At 35.7% G+C, this 27,668-nt stretch overlaps 1 protein-coding gene across 15 annotated transcripts in view; it reads right to left on the bottom strand.

Moving 5' to 3' along the window:
• The window catches only part of RYR2 (ryanodine receptor 2), a 753,432-nt gene that overhangs the window by 430,083 nt on the left and 295,681 nt on the right, over positions 1-27,668 (bottom strand). For all 15 annotated transcript variants that reach the window (XM_074385363.1, XM_074385370.1, XM_074385367.1 and 12 more), the window contains 3 exons: positions 16,723-16,739; positions 7,816-7,830; positions 3,290-3,364 (listed from right to left, as the gene is read on the bottom strand). In XM_074385363.1, the coding sequence (XP_074241464.1) occupies positions 3,290-3,364; positions 7,816-7,830; positions 16,723-16,739 (107 nt within the window). The remainder of the gene's footprint in view (positions 1-3,289; positions 3,365-7,815; positions 7,831-16,722; positions 16,740-27,668) is intronic.

The raw sequence follows: 27,668 nt of genomic DNA, 5'->3' as shown, positions 1-27,668 counted from the left end.
GTATATTCCTGAACATAAAGTTTAGGACCATTTTTAAAGCCTACTGCTCCCACCCCCCATGCCACAAAGTGTTGTAAGAACAGAGACACAAAGATGAACGTGGTGGAAATGCTAAGCACGGTACTGTCACCAAGCAACGGCACTGCCAGCAAGCCCCTCTAGAATCACTGGACAATTAATGCAAAGGCTAGAAATTTCTCATTATGGTATAGGGCCCATCCAGCTAAATGCGTGTCTGTGAGTGTGAGAAGGCAGATGAACCAGCATATCAGTGTCAGATATGCTGATAGGTTAGGTGGAATTCACTGCCTTGGGGATGTGAAACCAAGTTGACCTGCAGACTCTGATTCTGACTCTTAACTGCAGAGCAACGGCTCCCAAGGATATATAGTAAAGAGGCTTCCAGGGTCCCTAAACCTGTTTTTAGCCACAGCAGAAGCGTCAGTCTGACCTCAAGACAGGCAGCCCATGATAATCCCCTAGGTTTATAGACTTTACATATAAACTGTGCTTAACATCTGCCTTTTTTTAAAAAAAAAGGGCAATAACTTTGCAATAATCAGACTTCCCATACAAAAACAAAGTGATTCCTATTAAAGCCTTTTGTAATATTTTTCAATAACATACAATATTAGGCACCGTAACTATTAACATACACTTTCTCCTTAATATTCCCAGTAACTCTGAGGTAGATGCTATGATTATTCTACCAAGTGTTAATTAATGAAAGCAAGAAGTTGGTCTTACTCACTACTATACCATAGGACCTAAAACAGTATCTAGCACACAGTAGATGCCAAATAATATTTATTTAATGAATACATAAAATTTTCAGATATAATTACAGGCTTAACTATGCAAAATATCCCAGGCTGTCCAGCATGTGGCAAACTGAGACTGAATCCAAATCTAACAACCAAGTTCAGGCTCTTAACCCAACTATTATGTGTAGAGAGTAGCTGTCTTAAAGGAAACCTTCACACTTATTATTTCATGCAGTTTATGTGTTTTGATTGCTGTAGAATGTGAAATTCTTTCCATGAAATTTTAATATGTGACTGTTCTATTCATACAAATTGTTTTTAGATATTTTTCTTATATCCAGCCACTTTGTGAAACTGTTTTATGTTATTTCATATCTTGACATGTCAGCCAAAATTTCAAGAACAATGCTAGTTAGCAATGGTAGATAAAACATATTTTTAGTGAATTTGATTTTAAAAATGGCTTCAGTGTTTCACAATTACAACGTTCACTATGGATTTGACACTGATATTCTTTATCACTGAGGAAATCATCAATGTTTAGTTTTTATTAAGAATGAGCAATGAGTTTTATTAAAGACATTTCCAGCACATGCTAAGATAATCACGTTTTCTTATCTGACCTATTTATGTGGTAACACATTAATAGAAATGATATTATTAAATCATCATGAAAATCATGTCTATGTATTTCCTATACTTCTCATCCTATACTTCTGAATTTCATTAAATAAACATTAAAATCAAGTTCTCATATAAATATCCATGATTGAGATTGAAAATTTGTGTACGCTTGTTTGACAGTTGTATTGATACTTAGCCTTTGGCTTTAGAACAATTTACATAATATGGGAATCACCTACTTTTTAAAAGAAATGATCAGTATATTATTATATATATTATATAATATTCTAGATATTGAACTATCACGTAGCCACTAAAGTAATGTTGACAATTTAAACAATGTGGAAAATGTTTACGTTACAATAAAAGGGAAAAAAAAATCATGCCAGGCACAGTGGCTCATGCCTAAAATCCCAGCACTTTGGGAGGCCAAGGCAAGAGGATCATTTTGGTCTAGGAGTTCAAGACCAGCTTAGGCAATGGTTAGACCCCCCATCTCTACAAGAAATTTTAAAATTAGCTAGATATAGTAGCACACACTCAGAAGGATGAAGCAAGAGAATTGCTTGAGCCCAGGAATTCAAAGATACAGTTAGCCCATGATCATGCCACTGCACTCCAGCCTGTGTGACAGCAAGACCCTATCTCAAAATACAAAAGGATATAAATTTGATAATGTAGTAAGCTCTCAATTATGTTAAAAAAAACCTTAAAGACAGAAGAGATTAAAACTTTTTTAAAAAGTCTCCAACAGATTTTTCCTATTAGTGTGCTCAGACATTTTCTTCAACAACTTCCAAATCATATAGAATATATATTGCTTTCATAACTTAATAAAGCTCATGAGAATGGAATGAAACTTTTACATATTTTTACATATTTTATACACAGTTGACCCTTGAACAGCACAGATTTGAACTGCACAGGCCCACTTACTCAGATTCTCTTCCCCCTCTACCACTCCTGAGACAGCAATACCACTTCCTGCTCTTTCTCTTCCTCCTCCTCCCCCTTAGCCTATTTGACACGAAGACAATAGAATGAAGATTTTTATGATGATCCATTTCCACTTAATGTATAGAAAATATATTTTTCTTATGTTTTTCTTAGTATTTTCTTTTCTCTAGCTTATTTTACTATAATACAGTATATAATACATATACAAAAATGTATGTGGACTGGTATCGGTAAGGCTTCTGGTCAACACGGTGATATTAGTTATCTCTTGAGGGAGTCAAAATTAATATGTGATTTTCTACTGTGCGAGAGATTGGCACCTCAACTCCTGTGTTGTTTCAAGGGTCAGCTGTATATGTAATATCTATGAATACATTATTTATAAAATATATATTTAAAACATTTATATATATATATATTTACATATATACACACATATATGAGGCAGAGAATGAGAGAACTGTGCCCAAGAGAAGCCTGATGAATAATGGGGTGAAAGGAGGAGCAGCTGTGGAAAAAGAGAAGCCCAGTGAAGAAGAAAAACAAGTTAGTGAGTACAATTAATACTGGACTTCGCTGTATTTTTAAAATCTCGTCTTTCAGTAAAGATATCTTATTTCTCTAATAAATGAAGCCCTTAAAACAAAATCAGAAAAGAAATATCTCTTATTTGACTCTTACACCTGTCTCCTCCTAAACCTACTCTACCAAAAGTAAGACAGTAAAAATGGTTATCATATAATGATAGAATTAAAGGACCTTAAAGGTCATCTGAGCTTCCATCTTTTACGTGAGAAACTAACAAGGGTACAAAGATATTAAAGAACATATACATCCAAGCTCATTAACACCACTGCAGAAATGATGCTCCCAGCATTTTCTGACTGTGTATCCCCAAACGCATCAGCATGACCACAGGGAGGTGAAATAAAAGGTGTACTCACCATGCCGCTGTAGGAATGACGCAGCAATATGGCATGCCCGTAGAGGAGCGTTCGATGACCACCACCTTGAGCAGTCTTTAGAGAGAAGAGAAAAAAGGAGAACAAAGAGGAAAAACACAAAGGAGTAACTGAACCAAGTCGATAAAATACGCTCTTGCTCGCAAATGAAAGTTAGTAGGAAAGAATGCATTCAGAGCACTTCGAGACAAACAGAGTGCTGTTGAAATAATGCGTACATTGGGATAAAGCTAATGCAACCTCTATTATGGGGTTAGCATTTTAGCCAGCTCTTGAAAAATAAACTTGGTATTGGTAAATAATTATAATTTATAGTTATTTATTCATAGTGTACTTAATTATAATCTATTTCCCATTATTGGGTGGGAACCATGGTACCCCACTGTATTCCAGGTGCCCACCTGCATGCCTGACATACAAGAAGCACTAAATAAATGTTGGTTCAATGAATATGTCTTCCTAAAACGCAAAATTGATCGTAACACGCCCCCAGGCTTAAAAGCTTCTCGTTCCTTCCAGTTGCTTATAGGAGAGAGTCCAATCCCTTTCCATGAAGTAGAAGAGTGTTTCTTAAATTGTGGTATGCTTTCGAATCACCTAGAGAGCTTGCAAAAACACAGATTCCTGGGCCTTACAACTGAGATTTTGATTCAGTAGGTCTGGGGTAGATACAGAGACGTTTCATTTCAATGATTTTCCAGATGATGCTGATGCTGTTGGTCCAGAGACCAATTTGAGAAGTACAAACAGAGAGACATTTGTCCCAATCATCTCTAGCCTCATCTTCAACCGCCCTGTGCTCCAAACATACCCAAACAGTTTCCCTTCCCTGAAAATGCCATACTGCTTTCCTGCCGCCCCATCTCAGAACATGACATTCCCTCTCTGTAGTCTTCTCTGCCTTGTAAACCTTTTTAATAAGAAAGCCTCCAACGGTTTTTTCCTATTCATATAATTGAAGGGTCTTTCTTCTGTAACTTCCAAACTGTATAGAATATGTATTGATTTTATAATTTAAAAGCCTTTATAAGAATGGAATGAAATTTTTACATATTGGATGTACATGTGACTCTTGAACAACACAGGTTTGAACTGCACGGACCCATTTATACTCAGACTGTTCCCCCTCTACTTTTTAAAACTCCGATTAAAGACTACCTCCTCTCTAAAGGCTCATCCAGTTTCCTCAAGGCCAGTCACTCCCCCCATCCTTCTCCAGCCCTAGTTACACACCTCTACATTGGCCTTACACTCTACGCTTCAAGAACCCTCCTCTCCTTGATCAGACTGAAAACTCCTCAAGAATAGTGACACTGTCCTGAATATCATTTCACCTCCAGCTTTGAGCGTGAAGTCAGGCCATGGTAAACACTCAATAAACAACTGTCAAATGAAAAACTGGGTGTGGGGAAGCCCACGTCAGGCTAAGGAGTATGTATAAAGGGGTCTTGGTATATAATCACAAGGTATGTAAGAAAGAGGAGGCAATCATGGGATTTTAGTGTTGGGTTGCATAGAAAAACTTCACAAGAATTATAAAATTAGATCAGAGAAAGATCATAGAAGGCATAAAATATTGTGACAAGAAGTTTGTACTTCTTTTAGCAGGAAAAGAAGGTCTTTAAAAATTTTGGGGATAAGAGTGATGATATTGACCTGTACTTTAAGAAGTGCAGAAAGATGCTTTAATATCCAATATTATTATAAGCTTTTTACTAAGCATATATCACATTTTTATTGTTCCATATAATTTCTTAAAATAACTTTACACTTTGCTTGAAAAAATTCAGAACTATTCTAAAAACAGATATTAAAAGGTATTAAAATAAAAACTGCTGAAAAAATCACTTTTTTTCACATAACTGAGAAGGGAAAAGTCTACTTTGAAAAGTTATACTTCTTCAGAGAATGAGGCTCACTTTAGAGAGTGCTTATTTTTTCTATACCACATTTGATTTACTGTGGCCAAGAACAATTTTATTTACGTTGTCTGGTTTGAATTACTTTGAAAGCAGCTCACCTTTTCCTACCAGATTTCAGTTCCAAAGCTACAAAGTCACCTGGAACAGCCACACTAGTCAAAACAAAAATTATTTTTTTAAGTGAAAGACAAGATCTTGAGGTTATCCAGAAAGTGCTTCTTTTACTATAAAGCTTCGCCTACATATTTCATTTATATACGATATGTGTGTGTAAGTGTGTGTGTATATGACTAAAGAGGCTTAACACACACATGAAAATTACTGGCTCCGTGTTTTGTTCTTTCTGGTTTGCTTTTTTTGTTTTTGGTTCTGTGTTTTTTAAATACAGGCAGTCCAGAGGAAGGCAAAGAGGCTCATGCTTGTAATCCCAACTACTTAGGAGGCTGTGGTGGGAAGATCACTTGAATCCAGGAGTTCCAGCTTACAATGAGCTATGTTCATACCACTGTACTCCAGCCCGGGTGACAGAGCAAGACCCTGTCTCTTAAAAACTAAAATAAGTAGTGAATCACACACCAGGGTCACAGAAGGATTGTAACAGTCAGTGAGAATCCTGGCCTCAGTTCAAGATAAATGTGCCTGAAAAGGCCAGTGTAACATTGTCAAGACATCCATTGGACATGGACTGGCTTACTTGGGGTGGTGTCTTCATGGAAAGTCTCCTCAGGGAACAGATCAGGCTTAGGAAAGTCCTAATGCATCACTGATTAGTACCAACCAGCAGAAACAGACTCCCACAACAAGAAAGCATCCACCTGGTTCTAAGAAGTTAATGCCTCTTCCATATGAAACCCAAAGCAAAGCATGACTGAAAGGTGAAAGGGAGATCAAATTCAGCATGTTTCTCCGTGTAAGTGACTTAAACTACTGTAATTGCATATATCCTTCCCTTAATCCGATTCTAACCTTTCCAGATCATCCGTTGCAAGTGTGAAAATAACTATTGGCCTTCTGGCCTCGAAGTTGAAAGAACTGGGGGCCTAATTAAATTATTTTAGGCATACCGCCCGGTTTTAACTAATTCTACAACATCTTTCTATTGCACTGGTTTTTATATCTGTTTGTTCTCACAAGAGACCTTAAGATGTCTGTTTCAGGCGACCATTTCATTCACCCTTCCACAAGGGCTAGTCCGTACAGTATCATACAGCTAGATTAAGAATGAGATAAAATGAACACAGCAAATGCAGATTTAGCATGAAAACCGAAATTTTCTCCAACCCAAAATCATGTTGGTTATTAGTATTTGCAAGGAGAGGAAATACTCCTATTTTGCTGCTATTTTTAAACATTTTTCCAACCCAAACTATTGTTTCATGATATGTCTAATTCAGGGATTCACATCCTCTCTTCACAATGTAATCATAATATTTTCTACTGAAAAACAAAAGCTCGAGTTATTTGAAATTCTGGAAGATGTTCCATGTCCTGGTTGACAGACAGCTTCAAAAAAATGCTCTGTTCTGTAATCCCTTCCAAAATGTCAAATTCTTACTGTTAGTGAATGGGTCCTGTTTAGGGTATCCCTCAATGCATCTGGTTCAGAGTTTTATAAAACATGACGGATTTAACCACAAAATTCAACAGACTGGCAAGAACACACTTTCCTTTCTTCAAAGCAACCTTTTCCACTTATGTTTGGAATTTTGATTTAATAATTCTTATAGTCTATTTCTTTCAAAATTATAAATTCTATTAAGCCTTTATTAACTGAATATCAATAAATTTTTCTACCTACCCACTTTTTTTTGCCATTTAAGATTTAAAAAATTAAACCCCATAAATGTTGTAGGAGAAATGTAGTGGGCATACAAAAATGAAACAAACATTTTCTATTATGTATCCTAAAATAACCATAATCAGGTCTTCTCATTTGTCCCTTACATATTCCTTCAATGACATGTCCACATGCTTTACTCTTTTCTTTTTATTTGTCTATTTTTACAATATTTTCACTTTTCCAATTTAGTTGAGAAATGAAAAGGGGCTGGCTGAATTATAGTCAGTTCTCCTGGAGTAAGAAGTTGTTTCTTGGTGCCTCTCCTAATTTCCCATTGCATTCATACAAAAGTGCATAAAGGCAAAGTCAATATAATCCCCACAGTGAACATTCTAAATGGCAAGCTATTAAAATTGTTTTAGTAAGAGAAATTCTTAACGTTAGCTAATTAAATGTAATATGTTACAATATGACCCAAAAATGTCAAATGTTGTTTGTTGAGTTGCTAAATCTAAACATGTGATTTATCTAACTTTAAAAGTTCCAAAGTTTAATTTTTAAAAACTTTTTAAAAGCAGGTTAAGAAAAGTTACATGGATTCAAAGGTAAAACAAATCTGTATAACCATACATAAAACATACAAAATATCACATATATATATAGCTGATATATAGTTATATATATATATATATATCTGTTATATCTATAACAGATACACTAATATGCATATATATACACATATCGTCCTTATGTAGTAATATATCTGCTATATATATATACATTGCATATTTATTAAGATGTCTTACCTTCATCATGAATTTCTGTAGGGGCATAAGGAAAAGAAAGGAAACATTAAATATATATGATATCAAAGATTTACTTAAAAATATATCTTATCTATAAAGACTCCATTATCCTAAATGGAACTATATAAACAATAAACATAAAAAAAACATTCACTGTGTTATCGCAGCAAAACTTAGTACCAACTACATGCTAGAGAAAGCTGTAGCAAGCAAAACTCTTTAAAAATGTTTTTACATCAGTTTTCCTTTTTCTGTGAAAACATGCTGCTCTACTTTAATGAGTGATTTCATTTACAACCTATGTAAGCACCAAAAAGATACAATCTTAAAAACTGATCCTCTGAAAATGCTTTTTAAAAAACCAAGGTTTCATCTTTTGCATAAAAATGTAGTGATAGGAATAAACAGCAACCCAACCAATTTTAATAGAAACAGTAGATTAAAATAGGTAAGGTCGATGTAAACTAATACGCTACAAGGAGTGGCTCTCATTTCATGCAGAATAACAGTAAGCAATTTCTTAGACACTGAGCATTGTGAAAGGTGAACTTCAAAGAAAAATCACAAAAACATTTCTTTTTCTCTTAAAATGACACAGTCTCCTTTCATAAATTATAATAGCCCTTTTTTCTACAAAACATAATGTGTATACATGTGTATGTATGTATGTGTGTATACGTGTATTTATAAATAATTTCATTTTTCTATAGACCTCTGAAGTTTCTTTGACTTCTTATTCCTAGAAGAGTTACACAGATGAAAGAAAAAAATGTACTTTCAAACTTAGGGTTGAATTTAGTCGTCAGGTTGATGTCTAAGTCCCATGGGAAAAAAATATGCATAGAGACACTGCTTGTAAGAAAAACAGCAAGGAAAAGTTTTCTAATATAGATACTTGTAAATATTACAACTTCTCCCTGAAACATATTTACATAGTAACATGTACATTACTAAAGGGAAATTCTACTGAAACTAATTTTTTTATTTTCAATATTGCAATTTTAAGAAAAAACTGTAAAGAAACTTTCATCCTTGGCTTAGAAAATACAGGCTGTTTAGTTACATTTTTATAACTGATATTATTCATAAATAATATTAGAAAACTTACTTTCCATGTTGAAAACTGACCAATCATATTCCTACATGTGACTCACTAATGGTAGAGATATTACTAAAGAATTAGGTAAAATCATTATTAAGCCTTTTTCAAAGAAACACAAAAACCTGACATTTTGGTACAGCACATGGCTTGTAAGAGATACTTTCTTCATGAGATCTTTTTTTTTCAATTAAGCTAGTTATGGGAGATTTTTCTTTAGAAAACATTCTCAGCCTGATTTTGTCAGGTCTCTAAGTTGAACTGCTTTAAAACTAGGATGTTAACAGTAAAAAAGAGTGGTAGGCCAAGTGACTGAGGTCTGCGATTCTGCATCGCTAAGTCATATCTGACTGCTGGAAGCATAAGACACAGAGGAGAGGAATCTGCATACACAGTAAAATAGAATGACTACTGAAAATTAGCAAATGCTGAAATATCCTTCTGTAGAATGAAAAAGAAGAGCAGATGTAATACACACACCTCATTTTCAAAAGATAATCAAGAATGTGAAAGATTATTTGTGGTCTTAGTGGCATTATTGACATTAACTCTCTGTACAAATAGTTTCTTGTTCAATTTAGTTTAAGTGCTAGATATTACCAAAATTATAGCATCAGGAAACACTCAAAAAGATCAATTAAGGGCAAAGAAGAAAGCAAAGTGCATTAAAACAAAAAAGATGAGTGTATTAGTTTAACTCAATGTAAGCACTGTTTCTGTATGATAAAACCAACAAACCAAAAAAGAACAACAAAAATCCTTTAAAAATGGATATGATGGAAAGTAGAAAAAAAAAACACAAAAAGATAAATATTGAAGAAAGCAGCCTTTTTGGGTGTGAAGAATGTAATTTTTGTGCTTACAGTAAGTTTAGTAAATTAACTATTTGATGTATTTCACTCATGAGAAGTTCAATAGACAAGAGCTAAAATTCATTGCACAAAACAGTGTAAGGGATGACTATATGGGCAGTTATAGGACAGGCACACAGCATGGATTCCAACCTGCTTTCTGTCTTAGAACTTTCTGAGTGGCGATCAATTTGCACAGAAACACAAAGGTGGAAATTTTAGTTCTTTAGGCTAAAACTGCAAGTGTCAGTAACTCAGCATCCCAGGTTTAGATTAATCCAGAATTGTCAGATCAGAGGAAGCTCCAAATACAAGCAAAAGCTGAGGGCACATGCTCCATTAACATGGAAGCCAGGAAGAGAAAGAAATTGCTCTTGCCACATTTTCACACGTAGATAGCCCTGCGTGGCAAATGGATGACAAAAAGAAGCAGAATCATCTTTTCTCTGTAAGCATAAGCCACGCAGTGTAGTTGATCTAAAAGATCTAAGGAATTTTCCTAGCAAATGCAAATGATTAGGAATAGAAAAATCAAAGAGCAATACTTTACTCTGACAATTGCTAATGAATACTGGATATCAAGAGAATGCGTATTTAATCTGTTCTTGATGCAAAGACGGAAACAGTAATTCGGGTGATGTGGAAAAGCTCCTCCCTCCTAATGATGGCTTTCAGTTCAACCTTGATTTTTTAAAACTGATATTTCAGTTTAATGAACTAAAAACTGATTTTTAAAAAGTAACACTTCTAAAGACCTATCTTAGGACTTTTAAAAGAAGCTTTTATTGAAATGCCTCCTCGAAAATGATATAGATAAGGATTTAGTGACAAAGCAGCAAACATTTGGGGACTTGCCATTAAAAAGGATTATCGAATGCCACAATTTCAGAATCGCCTCAGAAGTCATTCTAGCATGAAGTTTCTATTAAGGAGGCAAAATACCCTACTCCACACACAAAATATGCATCAAATTTAAGCCATTTTCTCATCTTTTCCTCTCCATGTATCAAGATGCTAAGATTCTCCATAGTTCTCCAATTGGTAACCTCTCCTTTGTGAGGAAATAGCAGGTAAATTTCATTATGTTGAGGAAAGAAAGTTATTTCACCATCAAAAACTTGGATTTCTAGGTAGCTATAGTTAGTTAATGATGGTCTCAACAATTTTTAGGAGAAAAAATTTAACGCTAACAATTCCAAGTTCCAAACATGTATCAATATACACTATCTAATAGCATATGAGGTTGAAAAACCTCAACTTATGATGAAACTATCTGGCTGGGTGCAGTGGCTCATGCCTGTAATCCCAGTACTTTGGGAGGCCAGGGCAGGAGAATCTGCTTGAGCCCACGAGTTCAAGATCAGCTTGGGCACCATAGTGAAACACCATCTCTACAAAAAAATTTAAAAATTTAGCTAGGCATGGTGGTGCACACCTGTAGTCCCAGCTACTCAGGAAGCTGAGGTTGGAGCATCGCTTGAGCCCAGGAGGTTGAGGCTGCAATGGGCCATGATTATGTCACAACACTCCAGCCTAGCTGACAGAGCAAGACCCTGTCTTAGAAAGTATCCCTATATATCCTATGGAAATGCTTGACTTTCTAGGGTTCCCCTGCTGAAAATGTCCAACATGTTCTGCAAAGACAGACATATTGATTACAGGTACAGAAATCATCTGAAAGAGGCTTGTCTATCAGTCCATGAATAAGCAATTATAGACATAAAACATTCCATTGAATTGCCCTTGCGCCACTCATATTAATAGCCATCACAGCAATCTAGTTATGTGAGATGCAGATACTTTTAAAAACAATTCATTCTATTTTTTGGCAGATTTGTAGCAACTGTTTTTTTTTTTTTTCAACCTATCAACATCTGAACAGACAGTAGTTAAATGGAATGTCTTTTCTTTTGAGAATAATAAATTTCACATATATATGTACATATAATTATCTAGTTCTTCTTTAGAAAGGTAAGGAAAAATAAGTGATTCCAATAAGCTACTATAAGTTCTCACATTTTATCTCCATGACACATTTATAAAGCAAAGAGCTTCATAAATGCCTAAAACATGAAGTAGAAGAGGCATCTAGGGCTTTCTTCATTTCCCAGCTTGTCTCGAAAGAGAATTTCTCTAAATCAAAAACAGTACATTGATTTCTACATAGGGCAAATGTATAATAATGTCTCGAAGACAAATAAAGCTTGCCCTATATTCAAATCACCACCTACACATAAAAAATTGTCCATATCAGATTACAGAAGCCTCCATATAGTTTTAAAAACCATTTCAAACATGAATGAACCTTGACAGCATGAAAGCATTGTGCAGGTCCTCACATAATAGCAGCAGTGTGTTAAAATGCATTTTTAAACAACTCTCTGGTTAGAAACATTTGAAATGATGATGAATTTTAACAATTCCAACAGCATCCCAATATTTTTTAAGAGAAACTACATGTGTAAGACATCATTCAGTCTACAGACAATGTTTCACAGACAACGATTTCATAGTCTCTTTCATCCTTTTGCTGTTTTCACCCCTACTCATGACCTGAATCCTAGGCTTCCACATTGGAAACCAAAGCTACAGGTTAGAAAAAGGCTGGGGGGTGGAGAACACAGAAATGACCATTATTTACTTTCTTATTTGGTACTCAGAAGTTTTCTTCTTTTAAAGTGTAATGAGCAGCATTTGATAAATCAGTGGGCTTATGATTAAACAGATACACAGCTGCTCAAAGAGATATCGATGAGGGAGAGAAGGAAGGAGATGAAGGCAGGAAGGGAATTAAGGGAAAGGGGATGGAGAAAGGGAGGGAGAAAAGGAGAAAGATCAGGCTTGCAATCCCAGCACTCTGGGAGGCCAGGGTGGGCGGGATTGCCTGAGCTCAGGAGCTTGCAACCAGCCTGGGTAACATGGTGAAACCCCATCTCTACTAAAGACTAAAATAAATAAATAAATAATTAGCTGGACATAGTGGCATATGCCTGTAGTCCCAGCTACTCAGGAGGCTGAGGCAGGAGAATTGCTAGAACCTGGGAGGCGGAGTTTGCAGTGAGCCGCGATTGAGCCACTGCACTCCAGCCTGGGCAACAGAGGGAGACTCCATCTCAAAAAAAAAAAAAAAAAAAAAAAAAAAAAGGAGAAATAAAGAGAAAGTGATTGATGGGCCTTTGATGAAACTATCCAGAATAATACTCTCAGAAAATTTACACAGAAGCAATTTTAATTTCAGTATTTATTTAAGCTTTGTAAGGCTCCCACAGGTCTTAATCTGGCAGTGGTAGATGCACTCCGGACAAGCAAGTATAGCAGAAGTTAAAACAGACATCTGTCCCAAAGCAAAACAATGACCAGTCTCTGAAGGGGATTCACAAGAAGGTCCCTAACTTACAATGGTTCTATTTATGATTTTTTAACTGTACAACAGTGTGAACGTGATTTGCATTCAGCAGAAACTGTACTTTGAGTTCCCATACAACCGCTGTGTTTTTTACTTTCAGTATAGCATTTAATAAATTATATGAGATATTCAATACTTTATTATAAAATAGGCTTTGTATTAGCTGATGTTGCCCCACTGTAAGCTAATGTAAGTATTCCCAACACGTTTCAGGGAGGCTCAGCTAAGCTATAATGTTCTGTAGATTAGGTATATTACACACATTTTTAACTGATGATATTTTCAACTTCTGATGGGTTTTTCAGGTTATAACCCCATTCTAAGTGGAGAAGCACCTGTTCTATCATGTTCCAAAACATATTTCATATGTCCCCTAAGCAGGGATGCCAAAGAGGGTGGCTGCAAATCCACTGGCTGCCCTTAGCTGACTGCCCACCTCCACGTGTCAGTAGAGGCCACGCAGCAGAGAGACAGTTTCTATGAGAGAAGTGCATGTGGCCCTGGAATTCTGCCTGCCTCCCAAGCTGCCCTCACTTCAAACCTAGCAAGGGTTGCTTCAGGGATGCCTGATGTCCCCGGGAGCTGGGACACCGCAGACTGGTGTTGGACTATGCCTGGAGATCGAGAGGCCAAAGGCTGAGCATAGCCCTACAGGGCGGCAATTGGGAAGTGACCACACTACCGAGAAGCAAATGGAGGCCATGCTAGACAGAACCAGCTTGGGATTGTCTCAGAGGCCACCAAGAGCTCCCAGGAAGAGGAAGGAATCACCACTGACCAGCCAGTGGAGACACATCTGCCTGCAGCAAGAGAACCACAGGTCAGAGATTTCTGGAAATGGAAGCTCCCTGAAAGACCAGTGCGAAGCACCCACAGAGAAAGTCAGCATGAGAAACCTTGCAAGTCCAATGCATGATACTATGATCAAAGCAGATCTTGCCTGCCAAGATTCTCTTCTGTCTCCTTCCCACAGCACCTGAGAGTGGCAGAATCTCCGGGCACCAAGTAGGGCGTGATGAAACTGGCCGGGCAAGCAAGAAACAGCTTCCCAGATGTCCCTCCCTCCAGCTCCATCCCAGACAAGTTAACTCGAATTAACTTCAAGCTCGCTTATGATACAGGTTTGGGCATTTTAATTACTGAAATGAGATCTGTATGACTTGAAATGTCTGTGGGGTATTTCACCCTTGGAATAGGAAAAAAGTCACGGGATGGGTTCTAATTTAATCCAAGGGACAGAGGAGTCTCTTGCTGTGTGTAATCCCAGCACTTTGGGAGGCTGAGGCAGAAGAATCACTTGAGCCCAGGAGTCTAAGACCAGCCCAGGCAACATAGTAAGACTCTGTCTCTACCAAAACGAGAGAGAGGGAGACTGCTCAGCCCCACAGAGCAGGCTGAATAGTCCTGAGTTAGGTGGGTAGAGGATTAAGTTATTATTTTCCGTTGGCCTTCAAGGTATATCTGTAACAGTAGAATTTCAAATTTGTAATGACCAAAGCATAACATCTGAACTGGATAGATCTTCAAAGAAAGGAATAGCTCCAGTCTAAAATATGTTGAAACATTTACACATACTTATCATCAGTAGCGTAAAACCCAGCAGAATCTTTTCATTACATGACTTCTAAATGAACATATATTTTGGCATCAGTATGTTTTAGCATTGATATAATCTAACATTTAAGAAAAAAAAGGAGTAATGTGTAGTCTAATTCTACAAACAAGGAGATTATGGCCAATAAAGAGTCTATGTAAAGATTATAAAGCCAGTCACTGCCAAACATAAGCCTCATGGTTTTTAAACTAAGGAAGTACCTGAAATATTTTCTCAGAACTAGAAGGCAATCTCTACTGCAATAATTTACAAATAAACTTAATAAAAATACATTATTATAGGAATAAACAATAAAAAACAACCCAGTGAGGCAGATCAAAAAGTAACAAAATCTGCAGAAGAACAGAGGGGAAGACTTTTAGGCAATGGTGAAAAGATAATTTTATTTACTGCCAAATTATATTTACAAAAGAATTAAAAGCATCTGGAGTGGCTAGTCAATCCAGATATGGCACAGAAATAGCATAATGGAAGTGAAGGGATGCAAAGATGGAAAGGACAGAGGGCTATGTCATAGGATGCTGATACTAGGAAAGGGCAGGACAAAGAGGTATCATACGTGTTCTGAGAAGAAAGCAGTTTCTCTCACTAAGACAAGACAAATGTGAAGCTTGGATCAGCACTTTAACTGTAATCAAAGACAAAGGTAGGAAACGTCAAAACCAATAGTTAATCACAAGTAATAGTAGTTCAGTTATAAAGAGAGTTATAAAGAGAGCGATGAAGACTTTAAGTTATTCTCAGCAATAGAATATAGAAGTCGTAGTTCTTGAAGGTCAGTATCAAATGGTAAATTAAAAAACAAAAGTATCCTGTCTTTAAAGGGCTAAAAAAAAATCAAAAAACAGATAAGTGAACATTGAATTGTTGGAAAACACTGCTGAAAGGGCACTGAAAAGATTGCACAGTTCTCAAAATATTGCATCAAGAAAATTGGATCCTAAGACCAGAAAAATAATGAAGATAAAATGAAGCTATCAGTTAAGTTCATCTTAAAGGATTTATCACATAAGTCACAGAGCAAATAAAAACAAAACATTTCAACAATGAAAGCCTCACTGTTTTAGACTCTTGGGGAAAAGTGGAGTAGGAATATCAGTCTTGGGGAGATTCTAATTTCCATTCAGAATCCTGGTGTGTTAAGTATTGAAAGGCACCTTGGTGTATTCCCTCTCTCCTTTATTTATTCCTAACATATGAGGAAACTGAGACCAAAAGAAGCAACATAACTTATTTGCACAACTTGTGACAGCATAGACCCTAAGAATTAGCCTCCAGAATCCTGTAACTGCCTTTTTCTACATGATACAGTCATTCACCTTCACTGCTTAAGATTATACAGGGCTGGGCATGGTGGCTCGTGTGTGTAATCCCAGCACTTTGGGAGGCTGAGGCAGAAGGATCACTTGAGCCCAGGAGTTTAAGATCAGCCCAGGCAACATAGTAAGACTCTGTCAATACCAAAAAGAGAGAGAGAGAGAGAGAGAGAGAGAGAGAGAGAGAGAGAGAGAGAGAGAGAAAACGTTCTATGACTATATATATAATTATCTTCTTCTATAGTACATGCAAAAATATAAGGCTAAGCAGTGGAATTTTGAGATTAAACAGTCCAGGTTTTTTTGCAAAAGATATACAGTATGAATAATAAACACCTTTCTGTCAGCCAGAAGCACATAATAATTACAAAACCAGTTATATAAAACTATATGGTTCTAGGGCTGGAAAGTACTTTAATATGCCCCATTTCAGATGAAGCAAAACCAGAAACATAAGGCTCTCATTAGAGACCTGTAAAATATGTGTTCATGACGACAAAGCAGTTAGTTTGAACACTAATAGTACAAGCCACACTAGGAAGCAAAATAAAAGATTAGAGGCAATAGCAAACATGCACTTTTAGATCACAATTTCTTTGCAAATACATGGAAACACATACCCATTTTTCCACATCAACTTGCTGTGGAAAGAAAAAGCCAAAATAAATAACAAACAAACACATACCTAGCAATGTTTCAATTACTATCATTTAAATGAATTAAAATCCATTTGGTCCTTGCACCACCATCTATTTCCAATTCTAAAGTGGAAACACTGTATTCAAGTTTTTCATTTACAACATTTAATCTCACTAAACAAAAAGAACTCAATTAATTTAGTAATCAGAACTCTAAAAGGCATTAGGCTGGAAATGCATCAGGTACATGAAATAATGAAAATCCAATACATTCAAAAGCAAACATGAACACTTTTCTAATTCTCAAACGCAACAGGCCTTCTGATTTGACTACTACTCTCCTCTAACTATAAAAATCGATTTAATTAAAAAGAACAATTTAGAGACATAGTCTCTAACTACAATTTCTCTCATGACACTTAAAATTTCTCTTACTCTAATCTTTCTAGCATTTCATAAAATTTCACAATATAAAGGCATGCCTTAACAAATAGTTCTGAAGTTATATGGGAATCAAATTATTTCAAAGTTGTATTTATAAATGAATGTTAGTCTCAATCTTTATGTGACTCTTTAAAACATGACTATAATCATACATACATTGTAAACAGAACAAATAAAAAAGCCATATGTCAACAAAGACTAAATCAGAATTAAAAATTTCAACACTGAGAGACATACTCAGGCCTCAAAGGTAAGTTTTCTTAACTTACCTCCCATCTATAGCATGTATAATTGGTGTCCTGTGGAATCTGTGGTTTGCTTCAAACCCTTCCTGTATGACAGATTTGTGGTTTTTTTTTTTTTCCTTACAAAACTCACGAATTAGGTAAGAAGCTAATGCTACTTAGGCAGAAATCTTGGGATATTAGCTAGGAATCTCCAATGCCTTGGCAAGCAAGCTTCGGGGAAGCAATGTGCATAAAATGCAACATACAGAGTGATTCTTTTTAAAATGTTATAAAGTGATATTTAAGGTATCAACCTAAATATACAGGTAGAATTTTATGAAACCCTAATGAAATTCAATACATTACCTGCAACCGAGCATTTTGGCTTCTTTGGTGATTTACTTAGTCTTCAGAAAAATCTGTTCTAAACTTACTTCCTCCTTTGCATTTTAAAAACACACTGTTGTTATTTAAGAAAAACACTTGACTGAACAGAAAGGCCTGATTTTCACTACAAATTTTTCAAGATAGTTTGTTGCTATTAGAAAGCTGAAGATCTCCTTTTAAACATTAACCTATTGGAATGATGGATCCATTTCTTTAGATCCTGGGCAAAGGGAAGCAAAAGAGGCATGTCCAGCACAGTGCAGTCATTGTGCATTTTTCTACCTCTAAAAGGACAAGTTTTTATATTTATTCTCTTCCCCAAAAGCATTTAAAAAAAATAAATGACTTCCTTTTCATATTTGTCAGGAAAACAGAACATGCCATATTTTTAGTGCTATCAGTAATTATCAAAGACATTGTATTTTGCTATCAGCAAGTTCACTTCGGCATGTTAGACATTCACACATGCATACACATTCACACACACATGCACGCACGCACATGCACACACACACACACACACACACACACACTCCCATCAGTGCAAGGATAAAGTTATGAAATTTTTCCAGAGGAAAGAATTTTAATCAAGAGTCACAGTTACTAATAATAGTAAGAGAAGCTCTTTAATTTCTATATTACAAAAAACAAACACAGTTCCTCAAGGAGCAAGAATAGGAGCAATAATGTACTAAACAGAATATCCAAATACCCAAAGAAAGGCTTAGCAACAGCATGTGCCGGGAGTGAATTACCAGCTAGACACACAAGACAAGACAAATGGTCCACACAGTTAAAAGACTAACATACAACAAAGTTGTTATCATGTATAAGCAATGCAGAATGATTTCATGACACGTCTCTTATTCATGTTAACAAGAATCATTTAATTAAATTCCTGCAAGCAGTGAAGAGGAGAATGATTAAACTGGAGCTAATCAAGGAAATACAAAATTTACAGTAAACCTAGCCAATTTTAGAATTTAAGCAATTACAAACCTATAAAACATGTAAGTCAAAGGCACATTTTTTCCAATAACTTAGCCAAGTATGTGGAATTTAAAAATATATACGAATTTTATTACTGTAAAGAATATGACTATTTAAATACCTGTGGGAAATTACATTAAATATCTTATGATATTAATGCTAATAAAAAGAGTAATTTCATTTTAAAAATAAAAACAAAATTTCCTTTAAAAGAAACAATAATTATTTAAACACCAACTTGATTTAGCAGAGAGGACATGAGTTTAATATAGAAGTAATCATTTTTAAATTAAATCAGTATATGAAAGGCAGATAATTCAAATGACGTTTCTATTTTTTCATTTTCTTTTTCTTGAGACAGAGTCTCACTCTGTCATTCAAGCTGGAATACAATGGTGCGATCTCGGCTCACTGCAACCTCCACCTCCTGGGTTCAAGAGATTCTCCTGTCTCAGCTTCCTGGGTAGCTAGGATTACAGGTGCCCACCACCACACCCAGCTAATTTTTGTATTTTTAGTAGTGATGGAGTTTCGCCATGTTGGCCAGGCTGGTCTCAAACTCCTGACTTCAAGTGATCTACCCACCTTGTGCATTCATATTTTAATTATAAATTTAGGGCATATAAACATGAACTATTCCATAAACTTTTTTTAAAAAAAGTGTGGTTGCTTCTTTCAAATTGATTAACTTTATTTTACTGTTTAAGATGGATAATTCTGTAAAGTTAAAGCAGTTACCATGTGGCAGGTTTTGAGTTATACATTCATTATCATCTGCATTTTACATACTAGGAAACAAATGACATATAAAAGTATTACACACAAATCTTCAACAAAATAAAATGACACAAAGCTACTAAAGCTACTAAATTTTCTAGAAAGTTCATTATTTTGCCTTTTACCTGAAAGCTACAACACACCTGGTATTGATTTTTTATGTAAGACGGCAGGAAGTTAAGATTTGTCTCCCCTACCCACCCTCTTATACCTATCCAAATGACCATTTATTAAAAAATAAATCTTTTCCCCATTAGCACGGCATTGTCATTTACTAATGTATCAAAAGACAAATGTGCAGATCTACTTAAGAACTCTATCCTGGTCTGTTTTTCTATCTTTGTCCTAATACCTAATGGTCTTATTGTATCATTAAAATAAGCCTTGATATCCAGTAGCAAAGTATCTAACTTTGTTCTTCAAAGTTGTATTTGATAATCTTGCTCTTCTTCATTTAGAACTGGCTTTGTCAACTTTCATGCACACAAAAAGAAAACCTGCTGGAATTCTGATTGAGATTGCACTGACCTACCCGATCAATTGGAAGAGAACTGTCATCTTTGTAATACTGAGCCTCCCAATATATGAACATGATGTATTTATCCTTTTTTTAGGTCATCTTTATTTTTCTCAAAATGTTTTCAATTTTCTGTGTAAAGGTTTGCACATCTTTTATTAGAGTTATTCCTAAATGTATGTTGTTTTATTATACTAACAAGTGGACTGACTTATTTTGATTTTGTAATTGCTTTTTACTAGAATATGAAAATATAACTGAATTATTTATAGTGAGCTGTGACTTTGCTAAGCTCATTTTTTAATTCTAAAAGTACCCACTTTTCCCAGTTTTATTCAACATTGCCCTGAAAGAATTCAAGATTTCACCAGTTTTCCATGTGATAGGTAATTTCTATCAGTTTAAGTAACTTTTCTTACATGCCAACTTACTAATATTGCAATAAATGGGTGCTTACTATTTAAAAATATTTTTACAGTGAAAATATTTTTCTTTTTTCTCTTAATAAGGTAAACGACAGTAATTGGTGTTGAATCCCAACTTGGTTGTAACAGGCTATTGAGTTGATACGTCAATGGAATAGATTTGCTTATTTTTTTGTAGAGGATTTCCACATCTATGGTCTCTGATGAATATTAGTCTGTACCTCTTGGTTTTCTTTTTCTTTTTCTTTTTTTTTTTTTTTTTTGGCAAGGTCTTTTTTGTCATAGTTTAGGATCAGGGTTATGTTGGTCTCATAAAATCAACTGGGAAGTGTTCTGAAAGAGTTTAAGATTGGTATTCGTTTTTCCTTTTACGTTTGGTAGAATTCAATAGTAAGGTCATCTGGGCCTGGACTTCTTTGTGAGAAGACTTTAATAATCAATTCATTTTATTTAATAAATATAAGACAGTTGATATTTCCCACTTCTAGTGTTACGGTTGGTAAACTGTATTTTGCTAACACTATATTGTTTCTAGAAAGTTTTAATTTCTTTGGAATAAAGCTATTCACAATATTCCCTTATTATCTTTTCATAGTTTGGAGGTTCTACAGTGATTTCCTATTTTCATTCCCACTTTTGTTAATTTTATATTCCTCTTTTTTGTGTTCACTTTTTCCAAGGGCTCATCAATTTTATTAGTCTTTTCAAAAAACCAGCTATTGACTTGGATGATTTCTGTTACTTTCTACTTCATAAATTCTGCTCTTTATTATCTCTTCTTTCTACATTTTTCAGGTTTAATATTTTTCTTTGTTGTCTTCTTGAAATATTTAGATGATTGATTATTCAGTTCTTCTTATGTATTTAGGGCCAAAAATTTCCCTCTAATCAGTTTTAGATATGTCTCATGTTTTCCACTATTATCCAATTTAAATATCTTATAATTTGCCATTGTTATTAACTTGTTCATTCATAGATTTATGAATTTTCAATTTATCCTTTTGTTACTTATTTCTTTTTTTAATTGCATTTTAGGTTTTGGGGTACATGTGAAGAACATGCAAGACTGTTGCACAGGTACACACACGGCAGTGTGGTTTGCTGCCCTTCTCCCCATCACCTATATCTGGCATTTCTCCCCATGCTATCTCTCCCCAACTCCCCACCCCCACTGTCCCTCCCCTATAATTCTATTATGAGAAAAGCATAAGCTCTTATTTCAAACCTTTGAAATTTGCTTATACTTCCTCCATAATCAATTTTGGTAAATGCTCCATCTGTACTTAACACAAACGTGTACTTTTCAGCATATGGTGCAGTGTTCTGTAAATGTCAGTATGTTAATTAATCATGCTGCTTAGATTTTCTGTATTCTCATTGATTTATTTGCCTGATTATTGTAATACTGTGAGAAGTGTGGTCTTATACATTGACTGTTGTTTGATTTCTCCTGATGATTTTGTCAGTTTTTGCTTTTATAAGTTTGAAAGCTATATTATTAGATTCATGTACATTCAGAATTATTTTTTCTTATAAACGGACTTTTTTTTTATCATAGAGAAATATCCATCTTGATTTTTCACAAACTTTCTGCCCTAAATTCTTTCTCCAATATCAGATTTTTTTTTTTTTTTTTTTTTTTTTTTTGGTATGAGTCTCACTCTGTCACCCAGGCTGAAGTGCAATGGTGTGATCTCGGCTGACTGCAACCTCTACCTCCTGGGTTGAAGCTATTCTCCTGCCTCAGCCTCCCAAGTAGCTGGGATTACAGGTGCACACCACCACATCTGGCTAATTTTTTGTATTTTTAGTAGAGATGGGGTTTCACCATGTTGGCCAGACTGGTCTTGAACTGCTGACCTCAAGTGATCCACTCGCCTCGACCTCCCGAAGTGCTGGGATTACAGGTGTGAGCCACTGCGCCTGGCTCTTTCTCAGATATTAATACAGTTACACCAGCTTTCTTTAGATTCAACTTTACCATATATACAACTTTGCTGTCCTATCGCTTTTACTCTTTCTGAAAGACAGTCTTTAAGCATATCTCTGGTAAGCAGCATACCATGCAGTTGTTTAATAAAATCTGACAATACCTGAATTTTGATTGAAGTATCTAGTCTATTTACATTTAATTCATTTAATTCTATTCTTGAAATATGAGTTTATATTTATTATATAATTATTTGTATCATATTATATTACTTGTAGTCTATTGGTCTCCTGTTCTCTTTACATAGCTTTATTGAAATATAATTTACATATCATAAAGTTCATTTATTTAGAGTACAGAATTTCAGTGCTTTTGGTATAGTTACAGAGTAGTGAACCATCACCGTAATCTAACTTAAGAACAGATTCAGCTGGGTGCGGTGGCTCATGCCTGTAATCCCAGCACTCTGGGAGGCTGAGGTGGGTGGATCACAAGGACAGGAGATTGGGACCATCCTAACTAACAAACTGAAACCCCGTCTCTACTAAAAATACAAACATTAGCCAGGCATGGTGGCACAAGCGTGTAGTCCCAGCTGCTTGGGAGGCTGAGGCAGGAGAATCACTTGAACCTGGGAGGCGGAGGTTGCAGTGAGCTGAGACTGTGCCACTGCACTCCAGCCCGGGTGACAGAATGAGACTCTGTCTCAGAAAAAAAAAAAAAAAAAAAAAAAAAAAGATAAAAAAGAACAGATTCAGCCCTTATGTTCTTATTTCTTTTCCTTCCTTTCTTCCTTCCTCTACATTAATCAAATATTTTGATATTCCATTTTTCCTCTGGAAAACTGTTGGTTATACTTTATTCTTCTTTCAGTTAGTACTCTAGAGGTTGCATGTGCATCCATGACATTTAATAATCTTCCATTGTGATTAACTCTTTCATTATATATATAAATTAGTAACTTCACTATGTTCCAGAAAAAGGATCTTTGAACATATTTGACAATTTTCTACTCTCCCATCTTTTGTGTTATTATCATTGCGCACTTTAATTGCACATATATTTTAGACCCCACAAGGCATTAATATGATTATTTTGTATAGTTAGCATTAATTTACATTTGGCTATACATTTACTTAGTCTTCTTTCCCTCCTGCATTTACTTTGCTCAATCTGTTTTCATTTCCTTTCTGGCTGAAGAACTCCATCTCCTATATTAAAATATCTCAATTTTTATTTGTCTGGAAATGTCTTTACTTCACGCTCACTTTTAAAGGATATTTCATGTAGCTATAATTCAGAGTTAGTGATTGTTTTTCCTCACAACATTAAAGATATCATGCCTTTGTCTCCTGGTTCAGATTTCTCTATTGTGTCATCAGATACAGTCTTATTACGGATTTTCAATTTTGTTCCCTCCTCCAGCTACTTCAAGATTTTTTATTTTTCTGGTTTTGGGTACTTTTACTATGGCACACCACAGTGTGGTTTTATAAATATTAATCTTTCTGAGGATTGCCAGTGATCTTGAATCTGTGAGTTAATGTATTCAAGTTAATTTTTAAAAAATTATTATGGCTCCAAATCAATCACAGTTTGGGAATCCAGTTACTTGTATGCTAGATTTTATTGCTAGCGTTAATGCATCTTTTACGATTTTTTGCCTTTATTTTCAAAGTTCTTTTCTCCACATATGTCTGGATATTTTCAACTGACCTAGTTTTCAATTCATGAATCCTTTCTTCAACTCTGTCTCAGTTGCTGTGAAACTAATCTACTGAGTTCTTACTTTACTTATTGTGATTTTCAAAATCTGAATTTCCATTTGATTTTTTTCAGTGTAGATTCCACTGTTGTTTTAAGGTTTATGACTGATAATTCCAATACCTGGATCATTTGTGTGTCTACCTCAACTGTCAGACTTTTTTTATCTCTTGATCCTGACTCCTTACATGTCTAATAATATTCTTAACAGCATATCAGATACTGTGTATTAAAATTTGTATACAAGCTAATTCTGTTTCTTCCTCCCAAAAAGATGTACTACTGTCTGGCAACTAGATGATGGACAGATAACATCAATTCAATTGCAGCTGAGTAGATTGAAGGCTGAGTTTCAGGCTTAGCAAGACTCAGCCTATCTCCAGTTCACTATCTCTCCTGGTACTTATAAATTCCAAGTATTCCAACTGAGAGCCTGGAATGATTAGAGACCCCAACTCTTTGATAAGACTCCAACTCCTTGACAAGACCCCAACTCCTTGACAAGACCCCAACTCCTTGACGACTGCTGAAATACAATTTTTTTGCCTTCCAGCACAAGATTAGACCCCACAAGACGTTATTAGTATTGTTTCATAGAATAGATAATCACATCTTACTACACTGCTGAGCTTTTGATCTGCTTTCTGCTAAGCTTCTTAGCTTGCTTCCCAAAGGTTAATAACAGAAAAATCATCTGGATAATGGTGATGCCAGTTATACAGGGTCCCTGAGAGGAAGATTGCTTGTGCCCAGGAGTTTGAATCCAGCCTGGACAATGAGAGCCTGGCTCGTAATAAAAAATAAATAAATAAAATAGATTTTTTTTGAAAACCCACAAACAACAGAGAAATAGCTTAAAAGGAAAGACTTTTCAGAGTATAAGCCTTATTTCTATCTCCTTTTCCTTCAAAATCTTGTACCCTCAAATTCTGCCTACATTGTCAGATCTGAGATTACATAAACTTTGCAGGCTCCTCTGTCTTAATCTCTGCCCAAATGAATACTGAGCAAATGCCCCAAAGGGAAAAGTGGTATTAAAAATGTTAGACCGGGCCGGGCACGGTGGCTCAAGCCTGTAATCCCAGCACTTTGGGAGGCCGAGGCGGGTGGATCACGAGGTCAAGAGATCGAGACCATCCTGGTCAACATGGTGAAACCCCATCTCTACTAAAAATACAAAAAACTAGCTGGGCATGGTGGTGCCTGCCTATAAATCCAGCTACTCAGGAGGCTGAGGCAGGAGAATTGCCTGAACCCAGGAGGCGGAGGTTGCAGTGAGCCGAGATCGTGCCATTGCACTCCAGCCTGGGTAACAAAAGCGAAACTCGGTCTCAAAAAAAAAAAAAATGTTAGACCTACCTCAGTGCCCTTCTCTAACTGCTGGGATTTTGGTCTCTTCAAGTTCTAGAAGTTTCAGAAGTCCTCAGAAGTTTCCAATACCTCGATCACATTTCTTTCTAAATTTAATATATTCTGATTATTAAATCCTTTTTTTTTTTTTGGCAGAGTCTCTCGATCACATTTCTTTCTAAATTTAATATATTCTGATTATTAAATCCTTTTTTTTTTTTTTTTTTTTTTTTTTTTTTTTTGGCAGAGTCTCTCTCTTTTTCCCAGGCTGGAACATAGGTAACAGTAGTAGTTTTCACTTCAGCCTTGACCTCCAGGACTCAAGTAATCCTCCCACCTCTCAGCCTCTCAGGTAGCTGGGACTACAGGCACCTTGCACCACACCTGGATACTTTTTAAATGTTTTTTTTTAGCAACAGTGTCTTGCCATGTTGCTCAGGCTAGTCTCGAACTCCTGGGCTCAAGTGATCTGCCCACCTCAGCCTCCCAAAGTACTGGGATTAGAGGTAGGAGCCACCGCACGCAGCCCCGATATCCACTAACTCAAAATTATCACTATCATCTTTCTCTAAGCACAGAATATGTTAAAGTGGTTCTTGCATAAACCTTAATGTTAAGAAATTCAGGTGGATGGATAGGTGCGAAGTAAATAATACAGTAAGTCTCTTCCATAGAAGCTACTTATCAGAATTACTAAGTTAAATTAAATACCACAAGTAATTTCATTTGAGAGATAAAGAAGAGTAAGAACAATTTGGGGGTGGGGGGAAAAGAATGAGGGGGACTAATCCTAACATAAAACATTTTAAAATACATTGATAAATTCAGTGTTATTAGACATAATCAATGGATTTTGTTAGACAACATTCAGCTTAGAGTACTACTTCTAGGAATGGGTATGAATTCAAAGTATGATTTAAAAATCATCACAGGGCTGGGTGTGGTGGCTCACGCCTATAATCCCAGCACTTCGGGAGACTGAGGCGGGCAGATCATGAGGTCAGGAGATCGAGACCATCCTGGCTAACATGGTGAAACCCCGTCTCTATTAAAAAATAAAAAAAATTCACCAAGTATGGTGTCTGTAGTCCCACCTATTCGGGAGGCTGAGGCAGGAGAATCGCTTGAACCCAGGAGGCAGAGGTTACAGTCAACCAAGATCACACCACTGCACTCCAGCCTGGGTGACAGAGGAAGACTCTGTCTCAAAAAAAAAAAAAAAAAGTCATTACAATAAATATAAGGAAAGAATCATCATTCATGAATAATGATGAAACCTCTGCTTAGCTAATATTAACAGAAAAAAAATCAACTTAATTACTACTCTTAAATTCCAGCTAGATCTATTATGAATAATACATTTTATATAATAATAAACTCAAATAAATTTTAGGTCTGCCTACTATGCAAAACTGGAGGGTACATAGAGAAATGAAGAAATTTTTTAAAAGATTCTAACAATTCAGTGCAATCATAAGCAAAATTTTGCAAGTTATTTTGTAGATTTTGACAAAATGATTTTAAAATTTATATGGGAAGGCAAAAGACCCAGAATAATCGCAATATTGGAGAAGAACAAAGTCAGAGACATATACAACTTCAAGACTTACTATAGGCTTGGATTACATGCCTGTAAACCCAGCACTTTGGGAGGCCAAGGCAGGCAGATCACAAGGTCAGGAGATCTAGACCATCCTGGCCAATATGGTGAAACCCCATCTCTACTAAAAATACAAAAATTAGTTGGGTGTGGTGGCGTGTGCCTGTAGTACCAGCCACTTGGGAGGCTGAGGCAGGAGAATCACTTGAACCTGGGAGATAGAGGTTGCAGAGAGCTGAGGTCATGCCACCGTACTCCAGCCTGGCAAAAGAGCAAGACTCTGTCTCCAAAAAGACATACTATAAAGCTACAGTAATCAAGACAATGTGATGTTGGTTAAAGAATGGACATTGAACAAAACCATATTCTAATGTAAATAAGATCTGTAAAATACATACCAAATAATCACTATATACTACGAAATGAGAGACAAAAATAAGAAAACGTAAACACCCGGTGATAAGGAACTCTAAGAACAGAAATATTACTTTCGGCTGGGAGCACCGTGAGAGAGTTT

This window comes from Saimiri boliviensis, chromosome 14, assembly GCF_048565385.1.
Source record: "Saimiri boliviensis isolate mSaiBol1 chromosome 14, mSaiBol1.pri, whole genome shotgun sequence".
In the NCBI taxonomy this organism is placed as follows: Eukaryota; Metazoa; Chordata; class Mammalia; order Primates; family Cebidae; genus Saimiri; species Saimiri boliviensis.
Note: the sequence above shows the minus strand (reverse complement) of the source record. Positions and strands in the feature narration are given on the sequence as shown.